This window comes from Mus musculus, chromosome 18 (assembly GCF_000001635.26).
Source record: "Mus musculus strain C57BL/6J chromosome 18, GRCm38.p6 C57BL/6J".
Lineage (NCBI taxonomy): Eukaryota > Metazoa > Chordata > Mammalia > Rodentia > Muridae > Mus > Mus musculus.
In genome coordinates, this window is record NC_000084.6 from 25,654,595 (window position 1) to 25,680,138 (window position 25,544).

At 48.3% G+C, this 25,544-nt stretch overlaps 1 protein-coding gene across 76 annotated transcripts in view; it reads right to left on the reverse strand.

Annotated features, from left to right (window-relative positions):
- Celf4 (CUGBP, Elav-like family member 4) overlaps positions 1-25,544 on the reverse strand; it is a 276,901-nt gene that overhangs the window by 176,975 nt on the left and 74,382 nt on the right. For 75 of the 76 annotated variants that reach the window (NR_155529.1, NR_155531.1, NR_155523.1 and 72 more), the window contains exon 2: positions 24,819-24,901. Coding sequence is in view for 63 of the 76 variants with exons in the window: in NM_001362293.1 (NP_001349222.1) it covers positions 24,819-24,901 (83 nt within the window). In the remaining 13 variants the exon portion in view is untranslated. Of the gene's footprint in view, positions 1-24,818; positions 24,902-25,024; positions 25,155-25,544 lie in introns of those variants that run through there. The other variant, NM_001362337.1, reaches the window with a different exon arrangement.

Here is a 25,544-nt window from a genome sequence, read left to right on the forward strand (position 1 = left end):
GTATCCATCAAGCTTGTTCTCTTCTCAGTTTGGCTCTGCTTGTCAAGATCCACCATTTCTTCCTATACAGCTGTTGGCCAGAGAACTTGATGCTGTTTGCGGTTCTCACGCGGCTTGTGGTGTGCATCACTGATACAGGAGTTCTGGGAGGCCGTCTCATTCTACCCCCCTTGCCTGGACTTTCTATAAAGTGGTGACTTTTCAAGAACACGAGGTCAAGCCATCAGACTCTGAAGTGTTTTTTGTGCTTACAGGATTGGGATTCTCTTTAACATGGCTACTGCATGTAGATGTCATGCCATTCCCCGACTCGCCGATGTCGTAGTGTGTCTCCACAATACTGGGTTCACACATAAGATTCTGTTTCCTCTTTCAAGCCAAAGTTTCTTGGAATCCTCTCCCTTCCAGATCTCGTGGCCTACATGAACAGACCTCTCATCTTCTCTGCTCAGAACCTTTGAATTTTCAGGCAAATTCAGATTCTCTTTGCCTGTCTCTGTCTACCCTCTCAGCACAGATGCCCAGGGGTTTCATGTCCACAATCATCATAAGACTTGGGGGTTCTGGGAGGATGAAAACTGGACAGGGGTTTGTACCACACGGGAGCCCTACTCTACACTGTAGGCCATCAGACCTCAGGGCCCACCACACATGGCTGTCTTCAGCTGCTCTTTCTTACTAGCCTTTTCATGAGCTTGGATGGAACTGGTGAGGTCTGGACAGGTGTTCTTATCTATCTCTGGTACACCCTAATCAACTCTAACCACCTTCAGACATGAGTTCTTAATATCACACCAACTTAAGAACACCGCACTAGGCTGACATTTTTGTTTAGCATAATCACACACACACACACACACAATATGATATGATATGTGTGTGTGTGTGTGTGTGTGTGTGTGTGTAATCTATATGTAGCCCTGAAAGACAAGGTTTAGAAGCCATAGTTTGGATTTGGCCAAATTGAAAGCTTTCAGAAAAACCATAAGGGAGATCCAAATGTAATTTCAGGATACTTCTTACACAAACTTAGCAGTTTGACTTTCATGTACATGGAAGTTTTAGCTGAGAGACGGGCTGGGGGATTAGTCTGATGTCACACGACTTCCTCTGGAAGACTTCTGAGTCTCACTACTGAACACAGTGTACCATGTCTGAACATGAATGCTTGCTTGTACAGATCTTAACCCAAAGGGTTTCTGCTCTGAGAAAGTCTGTGGAATGAAAACTCAAGTCAAGAGGTACTCTCCCTGTGCACTCGAGGAATTCATTGAATAACTCCCTGGACCCATTGTTTCATTAAACACACACCTCTGCAGTCCAGCGAGCACCACAGATCCTATGCTGAATGAAGTCCTTCTGATTGTCCCCATTCCTTCCTCGGGAGCCTCCCTGAGGCCCCAGGTGAGCACTTTTCTGGGTTGTTCCTCACAGCCACCAGGACTAGATTTTCCCAGCGATCTCTGCCTTCGTAACCTGAGAGAGCCAAAGGTTCGGCTTATAGAACACGTCCACAAGTCAGCTGGAAGCAAATGCCTTCTTTCTTGAAAACCCCCCATTTTCTGTTCTTTGTTCTTAGAGGGAGGCTCTAGATATGACTCGCTGTTGGCTTTGTCCACAGGGCCTGAGGCGAGAGTGCTGCTGCTCTGGAGATAATTCAGAGCGCTAATGGCATACAGATGCATGCTAATTCATGTGCACATACACAAATTAGGCTGCAATTATCACAGGAACTATTTGCTAATGCTGGTTACCATTTGAACCATTACTCAGCATTGGTTACCACAGACGGTTGGTCAATATGGCTCAGCATGGGGCCTGCCTCTCAGCCAGTCATGGCAACTAATGCAAACCTGCAGCTGTGGGTTGATTCAAAGTAAGAAGAGGCGGGTCTCTCAAGGATTGCAGTGTGAATGGAATGAGCCTTCTGGAAAATGACAGCAGGATCCCACAGGGGTGAGGAGAAGCCAGCAATGTATGTCATGTAAAACGACAGGCTCTACGTGTGGGAGGTCAAGAGTACAAGGCACATGCTGGGTCCATTGCATTCAATAGCAATTCCCAGGCTGATTACAGGGGACCCAGGGAGGCAAGGGCTAGGGAAAGAAACAGTGTTTGCAAGCCAAGAACCATTGGCAGAGGTAACCGGTTACCTATGGATATAGGTAACAATACACACCAGGCTTATCAGGCACCCCTGCTGAAGACAGGGTTTGAACTTGGTTGTCAAGGGACATTTTAATGCTGGCTGTAGCATAGTAGACAGAACTGGAATCTGAACCACATAGTTGTACAGGCTTAGATGGATGAATGACCCATGGTTGCTGAGTCACAGCAGTAGCTTCTGCTCCAAGTGGCGTCCATTACCTAACCACACTTCTATTAGCCTGGAGAGGCACCATCTCCCAAGCACATTCTACTAGGAATGGTTTGGAGGCCCGAAGAGGTAAGTGATGAGCCCTGAGGCCACAGGGATACACTGGTTGGAATGGAACTAGAAGCAGGCTTGCTTGGCTACTGTGAAAGATAAGGCATGACTCAGGCTATCTAAAGGGGGTGCTTACAGTAGCGCTGACTGTAATAGAGGCTGTGAGAGATGTGGCCTAGAGCCAGAAGGTGATAAATGATTTGTCTAGACTCCAGACATTGGAGCGACTGAGTGAAGGGGCGGAGCAAATGCTGAGGGGTTCTCTTACCATGGGTACCCCAAGAGCCCATAGAACGGAGGAGTATGGTCTGGGTTGATTAACCCTTAGACATTTGACTGTGCTCTCTCAGAAGGGCTTCACTGGTACTGCTTTCCGGTGCCAGGCAGGGAAAAGCCAGCTCAATTATCCCTGGGGTTGCCTGACTTCTCTTCGGGCAGCAAGCTAGGGTTGTTGTGGCTGGCAGTGATGCTGCTTCTCTTCTCCCCAACCTTGCAGCTGCTGTTGCTCCCTTGGAGGTCTTTTTGGCTGGCCTGCTGTGTCTGCAGGCCCTGCAGGCATCCCCTTCCTCCTTTGCTGATCCGTCCCTGTGGACGTGCCAGAGATCTGTGATTGGGCAGCTGGGCTGCCTCCCAGGCACCTGAGACTAGAGTTCATAGTCCTCACCAGAAGGGTGATGCTGCAGCTGGGCTCATATCCATTCTTCTACAGTGGAGAGGCACTAAGGCCCCAGGTTTGTTAGGAGAGGGGAGCGAGACTGGGGTGGATGCTTGCCAGGTCCTCCAAGAGGAGAACAAAAGGACAGTGCATAGGGCAGATAGTCTGACTCTAAATTAGCTGGTGTGAGGCATTCATTGAATAGGAAGGAATGGAGATGCCATACTCTTTGCTGAGCACACGATGGAGCCCAACTTGCCACCTGGAGAACAACAGGGGAAGACCCATTCAGGCCCTTGGAGAGCTCCTTTTCAGGGGACACAAAAGGAGATAGAAGTCCTTAGCTTTCATGGAATAGGGTCTATGCGAGACCAGTGACATCATTTTTTTTTCCAGAGGTGAGATAAGACTGCAGAGCCCCTTGCTCAAGCATAACTGGGAATTTGAAGATGGTGACAGAGGATCAATAATTCAGGTGCCAGCCTCGCTGAGTATGTGGGGTATTGTGGGTGGGGGCAGGTCACATGTTCATACATCTGGCCTGAGTACAGAAGACAAGGAGAATGATGCCCAGGTACCAGATGAGAAGTCTTTCCAGGGCCTTCAGAAGCACCCTGGTGTGGGCCGTCTGGAAACTCACCCAGTACTTCGGAATTCTTCATTTCACAGGCCTCTGGAGGACCACGGGGACTTGGAAAAAATGAGCCTAATGAGTCTTTCCAGTTTTCAGAAGAGGACCCTGGGGCCCAGAGACACTGACTTGTCTCCCTAAAGTCCTCGAAGGAGTCAGCGATGAAACAGTCACTGGACTGGGATGCACAGGTCCTGCCTGCCCTACTCCTCTCTTGGACCCTAAGACTCTGCCCCTTAGCAACCTTCCTAAGACAAAGACCCCTGGCATCCTCCAGTGCCCTTCCCTACCCTCTTGGAAGCCCTCTGCCCTTGGAGATGTCAGACTCCTGCCCCCCGGCACAGCCTGCCACCAATGCCCACTTAGTACTGCCAACCCAGCAAACACTTTTTCACATTTTTGGGCAGTTTTCCAATATGTCCTATTCAACCTTATAGACATTTTACAGTCAGATTTCTACCTCTCAACAGACCCATCCAGGACCACTAATGAGGCCTCCTCCAGTTATGATAATGGCACCCCCTGTCTACTTCCCAGCAGGAGCAAGCACACCACAGAGTGCCACCCTCAGACCTCTTTCTGATTCTGCTCTCCAGTAACCTTCCCTGACAGGTCTCCAGACCCCCCAGACCCCTCTTCCTGACCCAGCTCTCCAGTAACCCTCCCTGACAGGTCCCCAGCCCCCTAGCATATTTACAGAACTGCCACTCAGCAGAACAACCTGAATTAAATGAACGTTAACAGGAGAGCTGCTAGCTTCCAAATTAGCAGTGCATAATTAGTTTCATGCATAAACCTCTGGAAAGCACTGGCGGGCGCACAGGCTGGCGAGAGAGACAATCAGGATGAAGAGGAAGAGCAGAAAGGAATTGGGGAAGGTGGGAGGCTGGCTGAGGAGTGGCTGAGCTGAGTGACATGAAGACAGCCTTTGTACAGCAAAGCACTATACACCACCTTTGGGGTGAGACTGTTCCGTGCCTTCCATCCTCCCACTTGAAACCTAAAGACCCCACCCAGGCGTAACCCACTCGTCCCCACCTCTGCCCTCTGACTGTGGAGGGCTCAAGTGTGTCTTTTCTATCTCTTACCTGATTCTACATGAAGGAATGCTAGAACCACATTCGGGCCAGGAGAGACACTTGGACTTTGTGCTCCTTTGTCCCATGTCACAGGACTCTCTGCCTGACGTAAGATAGGAGCTCTGGCTGGTCTGCTTTTTGGGGGCATGAGGTTGTGCTTCTAAGACAGGTTGGCTGAGAATCATAGCATTCTGCATCTCAGAAATCCTAGCACTCACTGGAAGAGTGCGTGCCATTCAGCAGCCCTTCAGGTAAGGGAGAAGTCCCTTTAGTCTCAGCCTCTTGCTAGGTAACACAAGGCTGGAGGCTACAGATTTGAACACCAGCTTGCTCATGCCAGCTGATTCCAGCATACCTGTACTGGAGGTCTTGTAGTGCCTCCCTGGCCTGGCATTCTTAGATATAATCCCTATTAATCATATTATTCCAAAGGGCAAGAGAGGCCTTCAAGCCACCCCCTCCCCACAACCTTGGTATTTTAGGACTGTGTCACAGGTTGAAAACACTTGTGTTGCTTTCTGGGGAACTCTCTCACCTCTGCAGGCCACACCTGGTCTCTCTGTTCAGCAGAGCATCTCTCCTATGGCTTTGAGACAATCAGGAACACAAGAGAGCAACACGATTTCTCTGAATGTGGAGCAGTTGTTAAGACCCAGGCACAGGGAGGGAGATGAGGGATCACTACCCCGTGGAGGGATTGCTACCCCGTGGAGCTGGACTCCAGCTTGTGATGTGATTGACTCTCTGAGTGGGCTGTGCAGGGTCTCTAGGCTTGGCTGTGGTTGCTCCCATGCTCTCTCTCTACGTGGAGGCGTGCAGTCTGTATTACTTACTGTATATTATTTATTTAATCTTAATTTATAATTGTTTCATTGCCAGAGGATCTCAGTGCCATAGGGACAGAAATGCGCTGCTCAGTCCTCCATAAAGAATCCTTTTCCTGCCATAAATAAACAGAATACCCAATCAAGTACCCATCAAATTGCCTGGCCCTGGCACAAACAGAATGCTACTAATGAGACACAACACGCATTAGTTTAATGTCCTACCAGAGGAAGCAAGCTGGCCTCTGAGTGCCAGCCCAGGCCTTAGCCCAGGAAGGACCGGAATGGGCAGCCCTCCAAGAGGACACCAGGGGAAGGCTCTGATGGCAAGTAGAAGCCTAAGGAGATGAGGCTCATCTCTTTGGGGCCATGCTGTCACCCGCTTTGTTTAAGGACACAGCATTGGCTGTGGACCCACTGTGCACACAGTGCTTAGCTGGGAATAATGAGCACCATCAGAGGAGGTTCGCATCTCTTTTATTAAAAACAGTACACGCTGCAAAGCTGTGTTATGGATTAGATTGTTAAGTGAAAACAAAGCGGGGAGGTTTCCTTCGTTTGGTGTTAAGAAAGAAGGGAACTACAGGTCGGGTAGGAAGGAAAGGCTACTTGTAGGAGCTCCTGCAAGGACAAGCACAAATGGTAGACTAGGAACTGGTGAGATGGTTCAGTGACTAGGAGTGCTTGCTACTCCAGCACCCACATGGAAGTCCCCAGCCAGTTGTAACTCAAGTACTCAGAGCCCTCACACCACCTTCTGGCTTCTACAGGCTGTCATATGGAGATAGTATAAATAAACTCACACATGCTCTCTGCTCTCTGCTCTCTCTCTCTCTCTCTCCCTCCTCTCTCTCTCCCCTCCCTCCCTCCCTCTCCCCCTCTCTGTCATACACACACACACACACACACACACACACACACACACACACACACAAATGAATCTTTAAAAAATGAATTGGAGGCTAGAGGGACTTCATGACATTGGCAAACATAAAAATGAAGGAACACACTGTGCTGGCAACAGAAAAGAAAGGAGCCCAGCACTGCTGTTGGAAGGCTGAGATTCCTGTGTAAGGGGCCACCTCAGGCTCTGGTGTCTTAGAAAGATCCACCCACCAGAGCAGAAGGCCGCTGACTGCTACTCTTGATTGTCATTTGATGGGAATCACTGTGGAGACAAATCTCTGGGCAAATCTGTAAGCGAGTTTCTAGATTGGGTTAAACAAAATGAGGAGACAGACTCTAAACGTGAGCATTACCATCCCGTGGACTAGAGTTCCAAACTGAATAAAAAGGAGATGGAAAAATAAATACCAGCATTTATCTATGCTATCTCACTGTGGGCACAGCGTGGCCCAGCTTCCTCATCTTAACGGTTACACTCTCAAATTGTGAGCAAGTTCAAAACCTCTCTCCCTCCCTCTCTCCCTCCCTCCCTCCCTCCCTCCCTCCCTCCCTCCCTCCCTCCCTCCCTTCCTTCCTTCCTTCCTTCCTTCCTTCTTCTGTCCCTCCCTCCCTCTTCCCACCCTCCCTTTCTTCCATCCCTTTTGTTGAGTGTTTTATCACAGCAACAAGGAAGGCAAGATGTCCCACTACGGCATTGCTTAGCCAAGCTCCCGCCTCCGTCATCCTCTGCCTTTCCCCTCCCCAGGCTTCCTGGGACTGGTTTCTTGGGGGGGGGGGGCGGGCATCATGCTCACTCCTGTTCTCTCTTTGGCTGCTCATTGTCACTGTCAGCTGCTTTGAACCAAGCTGAAGACAGCCTCCCGCCCTAGCAGAATGGCGCTCCCAGAAGATAAGATGAATGTCTGCAGGCCACAGGGCCGAGATGCTCCAGAGGAAGTGGAGAGAAGGAATAAGGAATAAACACCCATCACATTAATAAGAGTTTTGGAGAAAAGAGGAGCTGAAGCCAGGAGTCTCCAGATGGTGTTTAGTGAAATGACAGTTTGATGCTTAAGAGGAAAAATGGAACCGTGCTATGCTGGGAGCCTGGCTCTTATAAGGTGGGGTGGAGGATGTGGGCACATGCAGCCTGCTGTGAGGCCTGTGCTCACACAGGCTGATTAGATCTTGTACCAGGTACCAGGAGAGAGGGCAAGTTACTCCAGGGTATCTGCTCATGGCTCTCTTCAAAGCCTAACTGGTTTCAGGGGTTCAGGTTCCCACCCATATATCCCAATGGCCACAGCTCTGGGAACTGGCCAGGCTAGTCCTTGTACCAGTGCCTAGATCACACAATCCAGGCAGAGGCTCAGGTGGAGGGGCACGGTTAAACTCTAGTCATCTTTGATATACGTCATATACTCTGAACATGGGGAACAGGGTGGCATATCCATCTGACTTCAGATAGAGAAAGGCTTGCCAAAGAGGGCACTTCCAGGCTGCAGGAAAGCCTGAACTAGTGGGAATGCCAGAGAATAGATGAAGCAAGGTGGAGATCGGGAGCAGGTGCTACTCTTGGATGCTGGTGTCCGTGCTAAGGTCAGGGCATGAGTAGGTGAGGTCCTATAGCAAGGTCTCAGCTCATCTGAGAGGAGTTGTCTGGGCTCTGCAGTGTTTTGGGGTAGGGAGACCAAGAGGGCAAGAGGCCATTTCTGAGAAACAGAGGAACTTGGCTCTGCTAGCCTGGGACCTTCGCTAGGAAGAACTCTGGACCGAGCTAGAAGAAAGGCAGTGCTTTGTTATCACAGAGTACTCACACCCTTGGGATTCTTGCTCATCAGAGCCAGGGCCATTGTGGAGCAGACTGGAGCCAGCAGAGGCCTGTGGAGCCCATGGGGAGCAGGGGTGGAGTGGAGAGAGTGCGTGACAGGAGTCAAGAAGCTCCAGGCTTCACAATCCATTCTGTTTCCATTTCCCCCCAAGTCACACAGCTGCCAGGGTTCAGACAATGCTGTGATTAGCATTTTAATACATTTCAGAGGACCTTGTCCAAACTGCTTTGGGAATCAGAAATCAAGAGTTTATCTTCGCCTGACTCTACAGAGTCACATTTTCCTCAGTTCCTAGGGAGGCCAAGGAAGAGCACACGTGTATGCATGTGTTTTGTGTGTGTGTGTGTACACATGTGTGTGTGTATGTTACAGCAACAGCAATGTATATTGTGTGTATATGCATGTCATGTTCTCAGGTGTACGTACTCAGATGGGTTTGCAAGAGTACACTGGCTGTGATCTGCATGAATGTGCACACGTGCATGCACAAATACCCCCCCTCCTTTATATAATCATGCCTGTTTACATGTGGCTTTGCAAGTGCAGCTTCATTCAGGGCCGTTTACATGGTCTCGGAGAGCTTCACACTGGCTGGAAAGAGGTCAGTGCTGAGTGACTCAGACTGTCCGGCATCTGGGCCTCAGGTTATAGGAAACGCATTTCCAGTGCAGCTGCCTGTTGGACCTGATCCACACTTCAAACAATACAGCCTAACAGGATTTTGGCCGTGCGTCATTCCATTTGCACTCCCTCAAACAGTGTTGGCACCCTGGGCTGCCCTGGCAAGGTTTTTATAGCTCCAGGTGGGCTGGAGGGAGTCTTAGTGGGTTAAGGAAGAGGGAGGCTCACAAAGGCAGAACTCTCTCAGGGTGTAGATGTGGTATGTTGCCCACTTCCTCTCTACCTGCCTTCTAAGACCCCTTTCAGGTTTCCCAAATCTAGTCTAGTCATACATTACAATTACAATTGTCAAGCATGCCCATCAGCTGTTCCACTCCCTTCCAGTTTGTTTCTGTCATTCATGTTACATTCCTTCAACCCAGTAACGTTCAGTCCCAAACATCATTTCCAGAAAGTATCTTCCCAGCTCAAGGACCAGGGGACCATTGCTTTCCTTCTGTGGAACCCGCCCTTTGCAAGTCTGAGTCAGCTTTTAAGGAGTGGGGCAACACTTCTGGTTCCATTTGGAGTCTGAGCTCAACTAGAAACCTCAGGTCTGAAACCCACCCCAGAACAGCTCAGCTTGTGGGCACTGCTGTGGAAGGGTTCCCTTCCTGTAGTCATATGGAGTCCCCAGGGCAGCTCTACTCATCTTAGAAGCACAGACAGTGGTATGGAGCTAGAAAGGTATGTCCCCTGTGAAGGAGGCCTAGGAAGTAGCTAGTGGTTCCTTGTAGGTTTGTTTAATATAAATAAATACATACCCTCTATTTATCTCTGGCTGTTAATAAATTCTTGAGTTACTATTAATTAAATAAATTATTAGGGAAGTTCTCATACAAGCAGAGCCACTATGTTAGATCAGCTTGCTTTCAGAGATTTCCTGTTGGCAGGACTCAAAGCTCACACCTGCAGCCGGCCCAGGCACAGGATTTAACTAAATGCAGCCGATAATTAGATCAGTTAACCTTGCAAATTAAAACAAGCACATCACATTAGTTCAGTTTGTCCTAAAAGAAAATATGAAGTTCTCCCAGATAAATTATTTACTAAGAAGAGAGGAAAATACACATGCTGTTGTCCCGAAACCTGGGGGTCAGGGGCAAGTGGGGCTCAAATGGGTCTCAGGCAGAGTTTTGCCTTCATGGATCAATCCATTGTGCACCTCATAATGTCAGCTCTCTCTCTGACTCTTAGGGTAGAGTACAATGCAGCACGGGGACTCACACCTACCAGGGACAGCTTTCTTGGGCTGTGACCTGCTTGGTTTGAACATTTTGAGTTTCTTGTGTCTGAGAGATGCTAAATACTAAGAAGTTGTAAGTCTATTAAGTTTGACGCTTACTAAGACAAGGTTGAGGATAATTTGGAATTTAAGAGAAAGTGACCATTGAAAATTTCACAGTTCTCTCTCTCTCCCCCCTCCCTCCCTCTCTTCTTCCCTCCCTCCCTCCCTCTTACATGCACTCTCTCTCTCTCTCTCTCTCTCTCTCTCTCTCTCTCTCTTTTGAGAAGGGTCTCATGGCGCTCACACTGGCTCTGAACTCAGTATGTAGCTGAAGATGACCTTGAACTTGTGATCCTCCCGCTTCCACCTCCTTAATTCTGAGAGTACAGGTATGTGGCACCACACCAGTTTTGTTTTGGGGATCAAATCCAGAACCTGTGCGTGCTAGGCAGGCACTCTACTAACTGAACTACACTCCCAGCTCTAGCACACAAAACATTGATGGCCAAGTGAGTGCAGACAAAATGACTATTTGTCCAAATATGTCTAAGAGATTAATATTTTTTGTTTGTTTGTTTGTTTGATTGTCATCTGGGGTGCTAAGGATTAACCTTGGGCTCCACATATATGCTAGACAAATACTCCATCACTGAGCCACATCTCCAGAATTTTTATGGGTTTTTATTTTGAGATAGGGTCACAGTAAGTTACCTAGGATGACCTTAACTTGCTTTGTATTCCAAGCAGGCTTTGATTTTGTGATCCTCCTGCCTCAGCTTCCCAAGTAGCTGAAATTACAGAGGCCCACCCTCATCATGCTCAACGGAGAATAGTGTTTTCAAGTACTATACTTGTGCTATGTGATAGCAGTACTGTGCTAATTACACATGCTTTGTATTTGTTCTTTAAAGCGGGCTTGGCAGGACATTAACTTGGAAGCACTGTTGGACTGTCTACTTCGAAGTAATAAAACTGCTCAGAGCACACCCCTTAATACGGATGCTAATGGAGTTTGTGTCCTACCCACTCTTGTAAATTACAGTGGATTCCCTCAGTCTGTCAATCATGAATAAAGGTCTTACTACAGAGCCAGCCAAGACACAGAAACTCACAGAGCTGTGACCAACTGTGTCTGCATTTCCACAGCTGGATTCAAAATGGGAGCAGGCGGGTGATGCTAAGGTACTGTCCAACTCTAATTTTCAGAGCTTCTATGATTCTTAGAAGAAAAACAATGGCAGAGAAGCATTTTAGTCATGACATTGAGCTTTTCAATCCTAAAAGGAAGAAGCAAGGTTTTCTGATGGGTTGAACATAGAATGAGAAGGACACCCAGTATTTCTAAGGCTGAAGTACCAGGGAGGTTACAAGAAAGACATTTATAGTGCAGGAGCCCAGGCCTACCTTCTGCACTCCTGTTTATGAAAGAGTCTATTTGTTCTCTTTTATTACAAATCCATGTCAAAGAAACTCCACAAATAGTGGTAAGATAACTAGGACCCAGGGCAGTTCTGTGTGGCTGGTCCTGCTGTACAGATTTCCCTCACAGGTGGGCATAGCTTTCCATGTGTCAAGGGAGTGCAACATCCCCCAGCAGCTCCAGAGGCCGAGGGAGAGCCTCATTTCCTTTCTACCTTCGACCAGCAGGATCTTTTGAGAATTAAGGGAAGTGTCTCTTCCAGGTACATAATTAGTGTCACTTCAGTGTGTCACAGGAGTGCCATTTCTGCCTACTGAGTCTGTCCTTGGGAAGGGAAACTGAGGTGAGCCACTCACAGTGCCCAGCTCCCATTTCTGATGACCCTCCCCCATCAGGATTTCTCATCCGGTCTCCATCTGCATAGGCTGTACGATGGTGAATGGTCACTTTCCTAGTTGGGACACTTCTGCAGTACCCAAGAATCCAAAGGAAAGGGACAATATTCCTCACTGGGTGGCAACCTCCTCCTGAATTATAAAGCCACCCCAACCCCTTTCTGAGTAAACTTGTTACAACCTCTCTTCCTTTCTCCTTGCCTTTGTTCATGTTGCCATCTCTTGGGCATGCTATCTCCAGGTTCTCTTGTCCACCCACAACCTTCACATCCCTCAAAGGCTGCCCCATTGTGCCTGGCCACAGTGATTTGCTGAAGAGACTCAATGAATAGTCACTGCTTCTCAGCACTCCGGAACCATGCGAGTTCTGAATTGCAGCCCGAGTCTCAATCCATTGTCCTCTAATTGCTTGGCATGTACACCTTTCCTCTTCTGCAGAAGGAAAGCCCCAAGGGGAGGCGGGGGGTCCTTGCCCTCTCCTGCTTCCATCTGCCAAACAGCACCCAGCGCAGGGCCATGCTCCTGGTGGGTGCTCAGGAAACACTTACTGAATTGAATTAAAAACCTTCTCGCAGGCCCTGAGCGGTTCCAGCTGTCGGGTGCCAGCTGTCAGGGCTGCCGGGAGAGGTTGAATACATATTCATCTCAGATGCTCTGTCTCCCTGTCTTGAAGGGCCTGCTGGTCCCTTCCAACCATTCAGGGGACTGGAAATGCTCCTGATTCTGGAGTCTCCTGGGCTCCCTTTACTCCTTTGCTGGTGAAAAGTTTGTGAACCAGAGGTGGAGATGGAAATGTGTGTTTCTCACACAGGGATCACTCATTTCATTAGGACAAAAACCTAACTAACAACTCTCCCGAGGCACAAATAGAATGATCTCAAACTGTTCTGCAAACATAGGCAAGCCCCAGCATGATCAGGAAGGTGCAGCCATATTCCTGGGCACTCATGTCACCACATTCACTTTATGGGTGTGGCTTGAAGGTTTTCTTTGTGACCACCCTGGGCTGGGTTGTATGGCTGGTAGTTTGTGGCTATGTCATCAAGGGAAATGGGAGCAGAGGTGGGTCTGAAAAGATCAAGGGAGTAGACAGAATACCAACAGGTCAGTGGGCACCTCCTCTGTGTGTAACAGGTGTTCAGGAATTTATATCATATTCTCCATAGGCTGTCCTTGTACAAACACACCACTGGCTCTGAGAAGTGAAATGACTAGCCCCAGGTCACACAGCTCAGAGTGATGGAGGTAGTATTAGAAGCCATATTGTGTGAGTGTGGACCCTAAGCTTGCTCAATTAGCAGGAGTTTTATTGACACACAGGGTTGGAGTGTCCTTTTATAAAGAGGCAATTAGTAGGCCTGGATTGGAGGATTATATCAGTTCTGATATAGTGGGACCTGACAATGGGAAAGCAAAGGGGAATCTTTGGGACCTTCAGTTAGAGTCAGACTTATTTGTTACATTATCCTCTGTGACATGTCCCACTTCTTGGGTCACTTGGACCTCTTGTAGGGGCAGCTGACTGGCCATTGTGCACAGTGTTGACAGGCTAAAGAGTTCTTGTCCATGGTGCTGATTGTCCCCAGAGGAGAGCCCGAGTGAGTCCTGTCCTTGGTGCTGACCTACATCAGAGGGTGGCCAAGTAGGTCTTGTCCTTGGTGCTGACTAACGTCAGAGGGTGAGAGTGGGTCTTGTCCAGGGTGCTGACCGACATCAGAGGATGGCCTGTGTTCGTTTTGTCTATGGTGTTGACTGAATCCCAAGAGAGGTCTTAAGGAATAGAGAGCAGAGCCCGTCAGCCTTCCTGGTTCATCACAGTCTGGCTGGGGTAAAGCTAGCCAGTTCGTGGTCTGAATTCAAGACTCATGTAGTTTGTGAGTGGGGTTACAATATTGCTCTATCCAGTTTGCTTTCCTGTAACCTCTGCCCATCTCTATCAGTCTGGGGGCAAAGTTTACTGGTCTCTGCCCATAAGGTGCACTCCTGTTTCCTTTGTAAACATAAGCACTTATGACCGTGGATCTGTGACATGACCCTGGTTATTGAGGCATATATTCATGTTTATTGGACAGGGAACCTCAGGGAAGCTTTTTGCATTTCTGATAAGGGATGGAGGCAGCAGGCTCTTCCTTTTTCTGGTAAAGATATGATGCACCGAGCCAGAAAAATCACTGGTTGACAACAAGAGAGAAAACTTATCCTGAAATTGTTATACAGATGAACCAACACCAGAGTCTGTGTTATGGATAGCTGTGTAGTCATTCCTCTGCATGGTGGCACTGTCTTTGGCCTTGTGCAGTTCTGGGTTTTTTTTTTTTTTTTGATGGTGTTGATGCCCTGGCTAAACCTATGCTTAACCATGTGGCCTTGAGGAAGCATCTTCTCTTTTTTCTCTTATGAACAACAGCACTGGTGGAGATATTTGTAGAGCACATGGATCAGACTGAGCTCTCAGTGAACCGGGATTCTTACCATGACTGGGGAGACAAGATTCCACACCTGCCCTCCTACTTGAGAGCATTCTGCTCGGCTTCAGACAGCGGAAGCAGACAGAACTCTGCCCAGAACCTCTGCCATTCTCACCTTGTTGACAGTGGCCTTGCTCACAGATGCCAGCACTTGCATGTTTGGACTAAAGGTCTCCCCTGGACAAGGATTTTTTTCCCCTGGACAATCATTTTGCCACCACTCCTCAGGCTAGGCTTGGGGCTGTCAAACTCCTTCATGGTAATTAATTCCTTAGGATTTTGTTCCAATGTGGAAGGTACAGTTTGAGCGTCATGAGCCAGGCATGTGAAGTATGACCCAAGACTCTTCTAACAAAGCTCTAGCCATGCTGTTGCAGAGATCTTGTAGTCTGATCTCCACATTTAGCCTGAGAGATTCAAACAACAGGGAGCTTTGTATGGGTGATAGTGGCCTCAGAATGTTGCATAGATGATACCAGGAGTATGAAGTGAGGCTCTGAAGCTCTGTGGGGATTCTGGCATTCAGTCAGGGAGTTGCAGAAAGTTTCTGAGGGATTTAGAAGTAGGGGACTTTCTGAGCCTGAAGCCAGAGTATGTATAGGATCTTGAGCAGCTCACTTGCCTGGAGATGATGGGCACTCACTGGCTGTACGGGCCTGGAGATTAAAGAATGAAGTGTAAGAAATGCCCTTCACTCTCTAAACACCTCTATATTCTCAGTCTTGAGTGGAAGAAAGTTCAAATTTCCATTCCCCCAAACCTTATATATTTGTTTTGCTAACTGCTATGGATTTGATGTTGAATGTCCCTAAACGTCCTCAAGGCAGCACAGTGTAGAAGTGGAGTCTTTAAGGCTGGGGCCTATGGGAGGTCTTTAGGAAACCAGGAATTATCCCCTCTTTAAGGGATTGTGTTGTATAAGATCTCTCCTTCCTTTTTGTCCTCCTCTGCTGTTTATCTATGTGGTTATGTTTCTTCATGACAGGTTGGTTTGCTGTGAGTCCAGAAGCAACGGACCAATTGGCAATGGGTAGAACATCCCAAATAGCATATTTTATTATAGTGATGGAAAGCTTACGAACATGCCACCCTTCCAATTCCTCCTGCCTTACACACCCATCAGAATTCTGCTCTCCCAATCCATGGACAATTTCTAGTCATGATGGCTCACTGCCATTATATTTCTCTGGAAAAAAAAAAGCAGGTAAAACAGGTCAAATAGTCCAAGTTGCATATTTGAACCATTTTATATTTTTATTATCCTCTATTTCAAATGTGAATTAGGAATCATAGATTGCACTGCTGCAAAGGACTCTGGAGGTCATCCGTACTCACATCATTGTTTTGTCACTAATAATTAGACTTGAGTTATTTATAGTGATTTTCAGCATATAAAGGGCTCACACACGTGACTTCATTATAGAAAATAGGAAACTCAAACCCAAGTCATACTGAAGGATGACATCTTCACAGGCTGCTGATATTTCAAAGGAGGAGTTGGTTGTTTGACTTCATTCTGTCTCCTCTCTTCTGGACACAGAATTAGGTACGAGGCTCTGGGTCAAACTCTTGACTTGTGCCCACTTGGCCACCATGAGAGAAAGCCACCTTTCTGGCACCCCCTGGTGGTTGCCTGAGGGCATACCATAAATGTGTTTGATCCTGATATGCTGTTACACCACCAGACTTGGAGGCCCTAGAAAGGCCTTGTTCCATTGAACACTAGCGCTTTTCTTGCTACAAATATTTTCATGAGGACTTTGATAAAGAACAATATTACTGTTTGCCATCACCACCTGGGGTTGCGTATCTTTGATGGTTCAAGGCAGCCCGCAGTTCAGGAACCCCACTGGTCCACAAGACAGAGGAATCTTGTCCTCTGTTCACCCACACAAATGCTCTCTAAAAGGAACAAAACCCCCAGTCCCAAAGCACATTCGGCCAGAAGTAGCAGCTCACACAGGAATCCCGTGTCTTTGTCTTGCTTTCTGAAGAAAGGCACAGGCTGTGTGGCAACCTCAGGCTCCCTCTCCTGAGGACACACACCTCACACCTCACACCACACACACCCACACTCACACCCTCACTAGTTGTGGCTCCTGTGATCAGTGCTTCTTCCTTGTAGCCTTTCTTCCATGCACCCAACACTACAAAGCCAGGATTATTTTCTTTCCAAGCCTACCCAACAGGGAAATCTAAGCTGGAAATCTAGGGTGAATGTAGGTGGTAAAGGGGCTTGTGAGGACTGACCTGGTTGTGTGTTCTTATGAGATGCCATGGTCAGAAAGGACACTCTGGAGAGAGAGAGAGAGAGAGAGAGAGAGAGAGAGAGAGAGAGACTACCTTTCATGGATCCCCATGTCTTCTTCTGACTCAGGAGTGATGTTAATAGGGGACTCTGGGACTAACGAGCAGTGCTGGGTGACTCTGGGAACTACAAATCTCACACGGACAGAGTCTGTACAGAGAACACACATCAGGATTAGGACTTGAGGGCGAGTGGAAATTGTCCAGAAAAGGGCAACTGAAATAGAAAACAGAGGCCCCTGAAGTAAGGTGATGAGTGTGAAGGGCTTTGGGGGTCTGGGGAATCCAGGAAGGGGTTGGCCTTTGGCTGGGTTTTCTGAATGACAGAAAGCAAAGATGACAAGAGCTTTGCCTCACAGGGCACAGGGATAGCCTTGATTATCCTTTGGAGAAGGTACCAGTAAGGCAAGGGTCTGGAAGTAAGTGGCTACCACTAGGGATGTTATTCCTCAAGGCAGTCTGATTCATCTTTCTGGAACCACCAGATACTTCCAATTACTACCACATTATGAACATCTTTAGCCAAACACAGTTTTGCTAATTTTGTTCTGTATTGAACCTAGGACAAGATATCTGTACTGTATCACAATGGGCCAGCGATGCTGCAAATGGCAGCATACCTCTCTGGACTCTTCAGAGTGAACAGAGTGCAGAGGTGGGATGACTGTTGAGAATCCAGCTTTGGCTCTGGGTAGGAGTACCAGGGAGGGATTTGTCTAACCTTCGCTTCACCAACATTTGCCATCTATGGGGACGGTGGTGGAGGGCAGAAGATAAAAATCATTGTAGCAAAGGGATACGGGGCTGCCCACAAAGCTGACATACTGGCTTCCTATCTGGGTGGGAAGGAGTCTTCCAAAGGGAGAGGCTGTAGGCCACCCCATGGATGAGTCTTGGAGGTTTGGGTTCCTGATCCATTTCTGTCATGAGAAAACTCTCAGCTCATGTCATACAGATGATTGGTTCCACGTGAGTCAAAGGAGAGAGCAGAGCTTTCCCACTCACCCCTTTATTCTGTCTTCTTCAGTGATGTGTGGAATGCTGGCTCTCTTATTATTAGAAATATGAAGAATGTCAGAATTAGAAGGGATTCCAGAGGCAAACAACCTAGAAGGTGGCTCTGGGGAGGATATTAGATGAGCGGGAGTCACATGGATTGTTTTGACAGCTGTACATAAACCTAGATCCCCAGGCCTCATCCATTTACTCACCCACCTTCTTGAATCCAGGCCCATGGTAAAGGGCATAGGTGTTTTATAGCCCGTAGAGAGTCTTACCAGCCACAGCACATAGCCAGGCCTGGACTTTGCTTTGGATGTCTCAGGGTCCACAGTCACTTATGTGATAAACTTATGTGAACTTCAAAAGCCAGTGTGTTCAGAGCCGTGAAGAAATGGCACATCTAGGAGGGAGGTACATGAGCACAGCCCTGTCGTGGGGAGGACTCAAGCTCTTTCTACAGGAGGGGAGAGCAGGGTCTTCAATAGCGGTAGTGGAACATAGGGCTGAAGGAGGAAAGGCAAGCTGTGTTGCTGTAGGTATATCTCTCAGCATAGCTGACACTGTCTCTGCATAGAAAGTCCCTCGGCTCTCCTCCTGAGGCTCTAGCACTCCCTTCATGTGGGCATGGCCTTCTGGATAATGGGATCAGATTTGTGTCACATAGCAAAGGGATGCTGGTCTGCACGTAAGCCTGACACATGGGCTTTCTATTGGGGTGGGAGAGGGTCTCCCAAAGGGGGAGGTGCTGGAGAGCTCCCCAGTTGGATAAGCTTAGGATGTCTGGGATTTTATTACTTCTCTGTCATGAGCAAATTCTCAGGTCATGTCACTCAGATCATTTATTTCATATCACTCAAAGTAGAGAGCAGAGCTGGAAATGGTCTTGGGCTGAGTCTGCCCCGAGGGCTACAACATAAGGCAGCATCACCAGCTTTGTGCTAAGAGGTAGGAGATGGACTTGGCTGTTTCAGCTGTTCACACCTTTTAAATGTATGCTCTTCAACTCAACCTCCAGCTCCTCCCATCATGAAGACCACTGGACTTGTCCTCAAAGTGAATGAGAACCAGACACTAAGAGGGAATGCTCAGCCTCTGAGCTTGCTGTCTTTCCTGTATTCTACACCACCTTTGGCCCTTGGAGAGTTTCTCTTCCTTGGCACAACAACATTTGGGGAACCAGATGATCACTGGGGAGACTGTCACCTGTATTTCAGAATATATAGACTAATACACTAATATATGTGTCTACCCCTCACAGATGCCAGGAGCATCTTCAGACAATGCCCAATGTTCTTTGGGTACTAAATTGTATACCTAAGGCCCACCATCTAAAGGACAGATGGAAAATTCTCTTTAAGGACTATAGGAAAGAAACATGTCACTCATTTTCCCCACATGTCTCAGGCAACACTGAAGATCGTTTTTCCTTCTGCCATGGAATACTCCAAGGTAGTGTGTTGTTCATTGTTACAGATTAAACTGTGCCTGTGCCAGAAAGAATGAAGTCTTACCTGTGAGTGAGAATGTGTTAGAGACAGGATCTTTACAGAGAACCTAGATAAGGTCCTCGGGATGGGTATAATCTAATATGACTGGTGTCTTTAGACGTGAAACACAGAAATACTGGACCAAGGACTATAAGACAAAACAGCAGACAGAACACCTGTAGTCAACAAGAGCCTCAGATCTAAAAGCTAAAAGAGAGGCATAGGAGACATTGTCCTTAAGCCCTCAGGAGGAACTGACCCTACAGGCATCTTGGTTTGTGAATCAAGAATCAAGATATGTTTTTGTGGCTAAAGCTTCCAGTTGGTGGTATTTTGTCATCCTGTCCCTAAACTAACACACACAGCCAGAAGGACAGCAGGAGGAGCATGTGACTCTGTCTGTGACACTACTGTCTCAAACAGAGACAAAGAAGGTGGCAGAGATTGTGAGAGAAGACACAGGTCATGGCAAGACGCAGATTCACTACACAGAGACATACCCGACGCTTCCTGCAAGACAGACAAGTAGAAATATATCACATTTCTAAACCGAAATGCTTTGATTATGCCGATCACCAGGAGTTGTAAAACTACCTCGGAGAATTCACAGCCGCTGAGCTAACTCTTCCCTTCATAAATTCGTCTCTAGTTTCTGTTATCATATCACTCTCTCTGGGGACCCCAGGCTTGTCATCATTTGCCCTTTATAATTTATTCATCTTCTTGCCTCTATCCTTTCTACTTATCATTCATCTTTACAGTTGTACATAAAATTAGATGGATCCTTCAATGGCAGGGCAGTTCGAGAGGGAGAGGGGCCTCATTAGGGAAGCCCCCTTGAAGGCTGACGGAGGTCCCACTAGAGCCTTGTACATGTGCCAAGATGGGGTAAGTAAAAGGAGCCATGAGGTAAGGAAAGGAGGGAGAAAAGACACCAAGAGGACAGGAAGAATGAGGGGGTGACAATGAAAGGCAAAGAGAGCATACCCAGAGGGGAGAACGGGAGGAAACAGGTCAGAAGATGTGAGAAAAAAAGTTAAATGAAATCAAGAGCAAGGGAGACTAGAGGCAGACACCAGAAGGGACTACAGTACAAAGGCTCCACCCGAACCTATGGCTGGTGAATTTTTCATCTTATTAGCCTTCTTAACAAACTCACAGAAGGTCACCCTCATTTGCCATGGAGATGACAAGCCCTGCACCACAATGATCTGAGTTGGGGAGTGTGGATGGTAGGGGCATTGCCTGTCTCCTGTGTGTCTTCATGGGGTGGGTAGAAGGCAACAGCGTGTGTTAGTTGTCCAGTGAGGTTGCAAAAGCCCGTCTTTAACTAGCAGATTGGTGTTTCAGTGTTTACCAAGAAGAAACAGCTAGCTTCCAGCACACCAGCTCCCCACCACACAGCTTCCTCCTCATTGCCTTCCGGCCTCCTGCTAACTGGACTCAGTCCCCCACTTTTCCCAGCTCTGGCCAAGAAACTTTCTGCTGTTGAAAGAGTTTTTCTGGCCACCTCTCATCACAAGCTCTGCATTTCCCTAGTCAGAGCTTCGTCCCCTAGGCCCCATATTCCTAACTTTGGAAACAGATGGGCTCTCCCTGGAAGACAATCCCCTGCAAAGCCCCAAAGGCTGGAGCAGCTGGGACTCTGCAGTGGGGCTGGGTTTTAAGGCATGCAGTTCTTCCACAGGGCCTCCTGTGCACTCCCAGATTCTGCCCAGCTCTCAGAGATGATAAGGGGCATGAATACCTCCCTTTCAGGTGGGCTATTTGGTCAGGCTTCTGCCATGCTGTGCATGCACAGCGTTAGGCTGTTTCTTGGTCCTCTAACATAGTCATATGACTCCAAACTCCCTTCCTACCTGCTCATATTCTGAAGGAAACCTGAAATCCACCCATAGCCATGTTTGCCACTTTTAAGTTCTAAAGCAATTGACAGCACTATCGGAAGTGAGGAACTTGGATGGTAGTGGGAGATCTAAAAATATTTATCAATTTTGTGATTAAGATCATTGTGTCTCCCATTCAGTGTGGTTTTGAAAAATGTCTGAGGCAAGGGAGGTGACATGCAGCATCATGCGTATCATCTAATACTTAGCAAGTATTCCCTGTGAATGCTAAGTAGTTGACTATGCAGAGCGCTGTATCTTAAACTCTATGGTCTCTCATTATTGGTTATATTTATGTGTGTATCTTCTGTCCCCATATGGATGGGCAACTCCAAGAGGGAAGAGGATGTTTTGGAAAATAAACATGAATGATAGAAGGGACTGGTCTTCAGAAAGTCAGACTGGTAGCCAGAAAAGAGTGAAGAGAAGAGAGATGGGAGAGAGAGAAAGATGAGAGAAGAGAGAAGAGAGAAGAGAGAGAGAGAGAGAGAGAGAGAGAGAGAGAGAGAGAAGCAAAAGAGATATCATAAAGTGCATTATGTCGACTTTCTCATGAGGCTTCATGGTTTAGTAATCACACTCTACTGAAATCATGGCACATTCAAGAATAATAATCCAGTTGTGACACAGTGGTCAAGGGGATGACTCTATTAGACTGATTTCCAGAGAAACTGGCCTCTGATTCAGACAAACACTCAGTGGGGACTTGTTCCCTAAAATTCTAGTTATCCCAAGAAAAAAGTTTAGCTTTCCTGTTCTCCTGGATGAAGGTGAGTGAAGAGTGGCCGTGGTCCAGCTGCTGCTGCTGTGCTGCTGCTGTTAGCTGCTGCTGTGGTGTGTGCATGTGCCCTATGTGCCTTTGTGTACAACAATGGGTTATTTTTCTAGCTGGAAAGGGATGCTGGCTTTGTAACTTGCTGGGAAGCCGAATGTGTCGCCTGTACCAGCCTTCCCTACTATCTCTCCTCAGTAAGAAAGTAGAGGGCTGGTTTTAATGGATTGATTTTAATGGATTCTGAAGTCTGGAAAAGTGCCTAAATTGCTGATGTTACCAGTTCTCCAGGTTCTTTTTTTTTTTTTTTTTCAATTTCATTCTCCTCAGTCAGATATGGAGGGTGCTCACTGGGGCACCTAACATGGCCACCCCAGTCAAGAAGAGGTTTCTCCTGTGCCTCGCTTCTAGCCACACAGGCATATGTAAGCACAGCCTCCACACTCAGGAACACATGATTTGGCTGAAGAATATTTTGCTTGGACCTCTCCCTGCATTTGCTGGTGCCATACTTCCTCTGATCTCCAAGGAGAAAACCAGCTCACAATAATAATGGCAGTTCTGCTTTTCCTGATCGAAAATGACTCCACTTTAAAGCATAATTTTACCTGGTCATTTTGTTTTCCATTTGTCTGCATTCGAGTTTGTGTGGGGACAATGTGTTCTCAGAACCTGTAGCTGCTGCTCTATTTTTCCTCTGTGTGAGTCTCTCTGTGTGAGCTCCTCCTGCCTAGAGAATGGTATGATGAGGTTTGTGAAATTCTCCGGAATCTTTGGAGGAAAGGATGGTGTTCCCGGCAGCAAAGGAAACCCTGGGTTGTGTCTGACTCCCACCAGAGGCATCCACTTTCACCCCATCTCTGCCAACAGATATTCATGATTCTTTTTGCCTTTTTCTCCCAGACTTGCCCAACTTGTCTTTGTGATAAAATGCCACTGGATCTCCCAGTATAAAGGATTAACGCAGATTATGGGGAATGGTGTTAATTATCGGTGGAAGGGGGGCTGGTGCCTCGCTCCAACGTGCTCCTGATTTCCCCTGGGCCTTTCTGCCTGGTAATAAGCCTTCTTTAATCTGGCAGGCCCCTTGGTGAAATCAGCACCACGGACAGTGATATTGATTGCTTCTGAGAAACCATCACAGCTGCTCAACCAAATTACCTTTGATATGTGACCTTTAATGTAATTACTGCAACATCAAAGTATTTCTATAAATTATTAAAGAACTAATACACTTCATCATTTAGCTATTCTATTATATGTAAAATAAACAACCACGAGTTAAGGTTAGATCTGGAACAATCCACAGTCGTTTTTTCCTTTTTCAAAAATCCTAACCTTCCTCCCACCATCTCTCTTTCTGTTTCCCCATCTGATTCCGGCTTTTAGCCATTATGAAACTCCCCAGCAATCTCTCTCAAGCTTATGGAGGGCCTCCAATAACAATGTGGTATTTTCTATTCCATTTGGGTGGCTCTCAAATATCTATCACCCCCCCCCAAACAAAGTGCCATAAACACTTTATTAATCAGCAGAAACCTTTCTGAGAAACCTTTGACTATCTTACAATATGGCTTTATGCGTCACGCATAACGTGGAGCACATTTCTGCCATCCCACAGAGAGCATCCAGAAAGTATTACTATAATATATGTGCATGTAGTCGCGCCACTAAAAAACCAACTGGGAACGGCCACCCTGCCAAAGCCCCGCTCCACACAAAATCTGTGAGCGCCTGCATTTCCATACATTTGCATCCGCGGCTATGTTATTAAGATGACTCAGCCCCGTGCTTTGCAATCACAAATACCAAAATACAATACAAAGGCTGTCATAATGGAAGGAAGGGCCTGTGTAATCCCACATTCTCGACCCAAAGCCTTAACTAAAGACCTCTGAAGCAAGGGGGAATGGGGTAGAGGTAGTTGCTGCTTCAGCCTGTGGTTTACCATTGGCTCTTGTCTACCTGGTTAACCTTTCCTGCTGTGGGGCAGAAATGGAAACCTATGTTTACATATGGTTTGCTTGGTAAGAATGTAAACACGCATGTCCTAAGCATAGGCGAACACACGTGCTTCCCAGCAGCGCCCACTGTATACGCCTGCATATTTACAAATCCTTTAAGCTATGCCCACATACACACATCTTTCCATTTATCTTTAGATGCTCAGCAGCTGTATATTTCCTAACCCTCCAACCCAATCTCTCTGAACCCACAGGAGAGACCGCGCAGACCCTTGACCCGAGGGACACTTCTTATTTTATGGTGATGAACTAGCCTCGATAATAGCCACGGCTGATATCACACCCAGTTAGGGGGGCCATAAATAATTCTCTTCTCCCCCGCGCAGAAGCTATAAACCAGGGCCAAGGCGCGATAGTTTATCAAAGACGAGGGCTGGCTCCTTAAATAAACCGCGGTGATCTCACTGGCGGCGGCGGCGAGGCGCCCCTCCTATCGCGGCCGGAGGCTAGGCAACCGCGGTGGCAGGACCCCAGCGGGGCCCTGCTGGATGCTCTTGGGAACAAGGCGAGCATCGGAGGCATCGCCCGACAGTGCTCAGCTCCAGGCCCGGGACATGCAGCGCCCCGCCCCGGGCCGTGTGCGCTTTAGCTGCACCTGGGCTCCCGGCCACCGCCAAAAGCCTCCCCCGTCGGGTCTGGACGGCCAGGAGCCGCAGCGACGGGCTCCGTACCCACGGCCCCTGCACCCTCCCCTGGGCGCGAGCTCGGGGGCTCAGCGGGAGGCATCCTGGGCCGCGGGGTCCCTGCTGTCCCCGCCCCGCGCGTCGCTGCCCGACCTCCCGAAGTCGCCCCCTGTCGGCGCGCGGCCGGCTGCGCCGCGGCCGGCGCCACTTACCCCGGGCAGGGTCTTCTGCTCGTGCAGCGCGCTCTGGGCCTTCAGCGCTGACTCACGCTCGCAGTAGGTGAGGAAAGCGCAGCCTGGGAGGGAAGCAAGCGGCGACAAGGGTCAGTGGGGGCGCCCCCAGCCAGGCCCGGCCCGCCGCCGCGCCCTGCCGCCCGCCCCACTCTCCCGCCCTCCTGGCTCGTCACCACTCTCCCCACCTCGCTGTTTCCTGGGCTCTCTCCTAGGAGCTTCCGTGCCCCTCGGTCTCCCGTCTTTCTGCTTCGTCTTCCTCCGTAGCTTTTTCTATTTTGCTCCCTCCGCGGAGTCCTCCCCACTCCTCACGCCCCCCTTCTCAGCCCGTGGGTCTCTTCCTGTCCTTGCGCCCTAGTGCTTCAGGCGTCTCTGCCGTCTCCCCACTCCCTGTCAGTGTTGTTTTTAATCAGTTTCAACGCTAGCCCCTACACCTCTCAGAAGGGGCAGTTTTCCCTTTTAGCTCCCCTGGCTGTTCTTGCCTGAGCCTTCTTCCTTGATCTGGTCCCTCCAGGAGTACAAGTGTCAGGGACCTTCCAGATAAAGGCCAGAGCAGGTCAGTTGTCTTAATCAAACGAATAGGGTTGTCATATGTCCTTTGTGTTCTCCGCCCCAGTTCCTTCTGTCAAAGCTGTGTTGAGGGTCTTCACACGTCTAGTCTGAAGGTTTCTTGGGCTAACAAACCCACTGAGGCCTACCCGTGGTCTG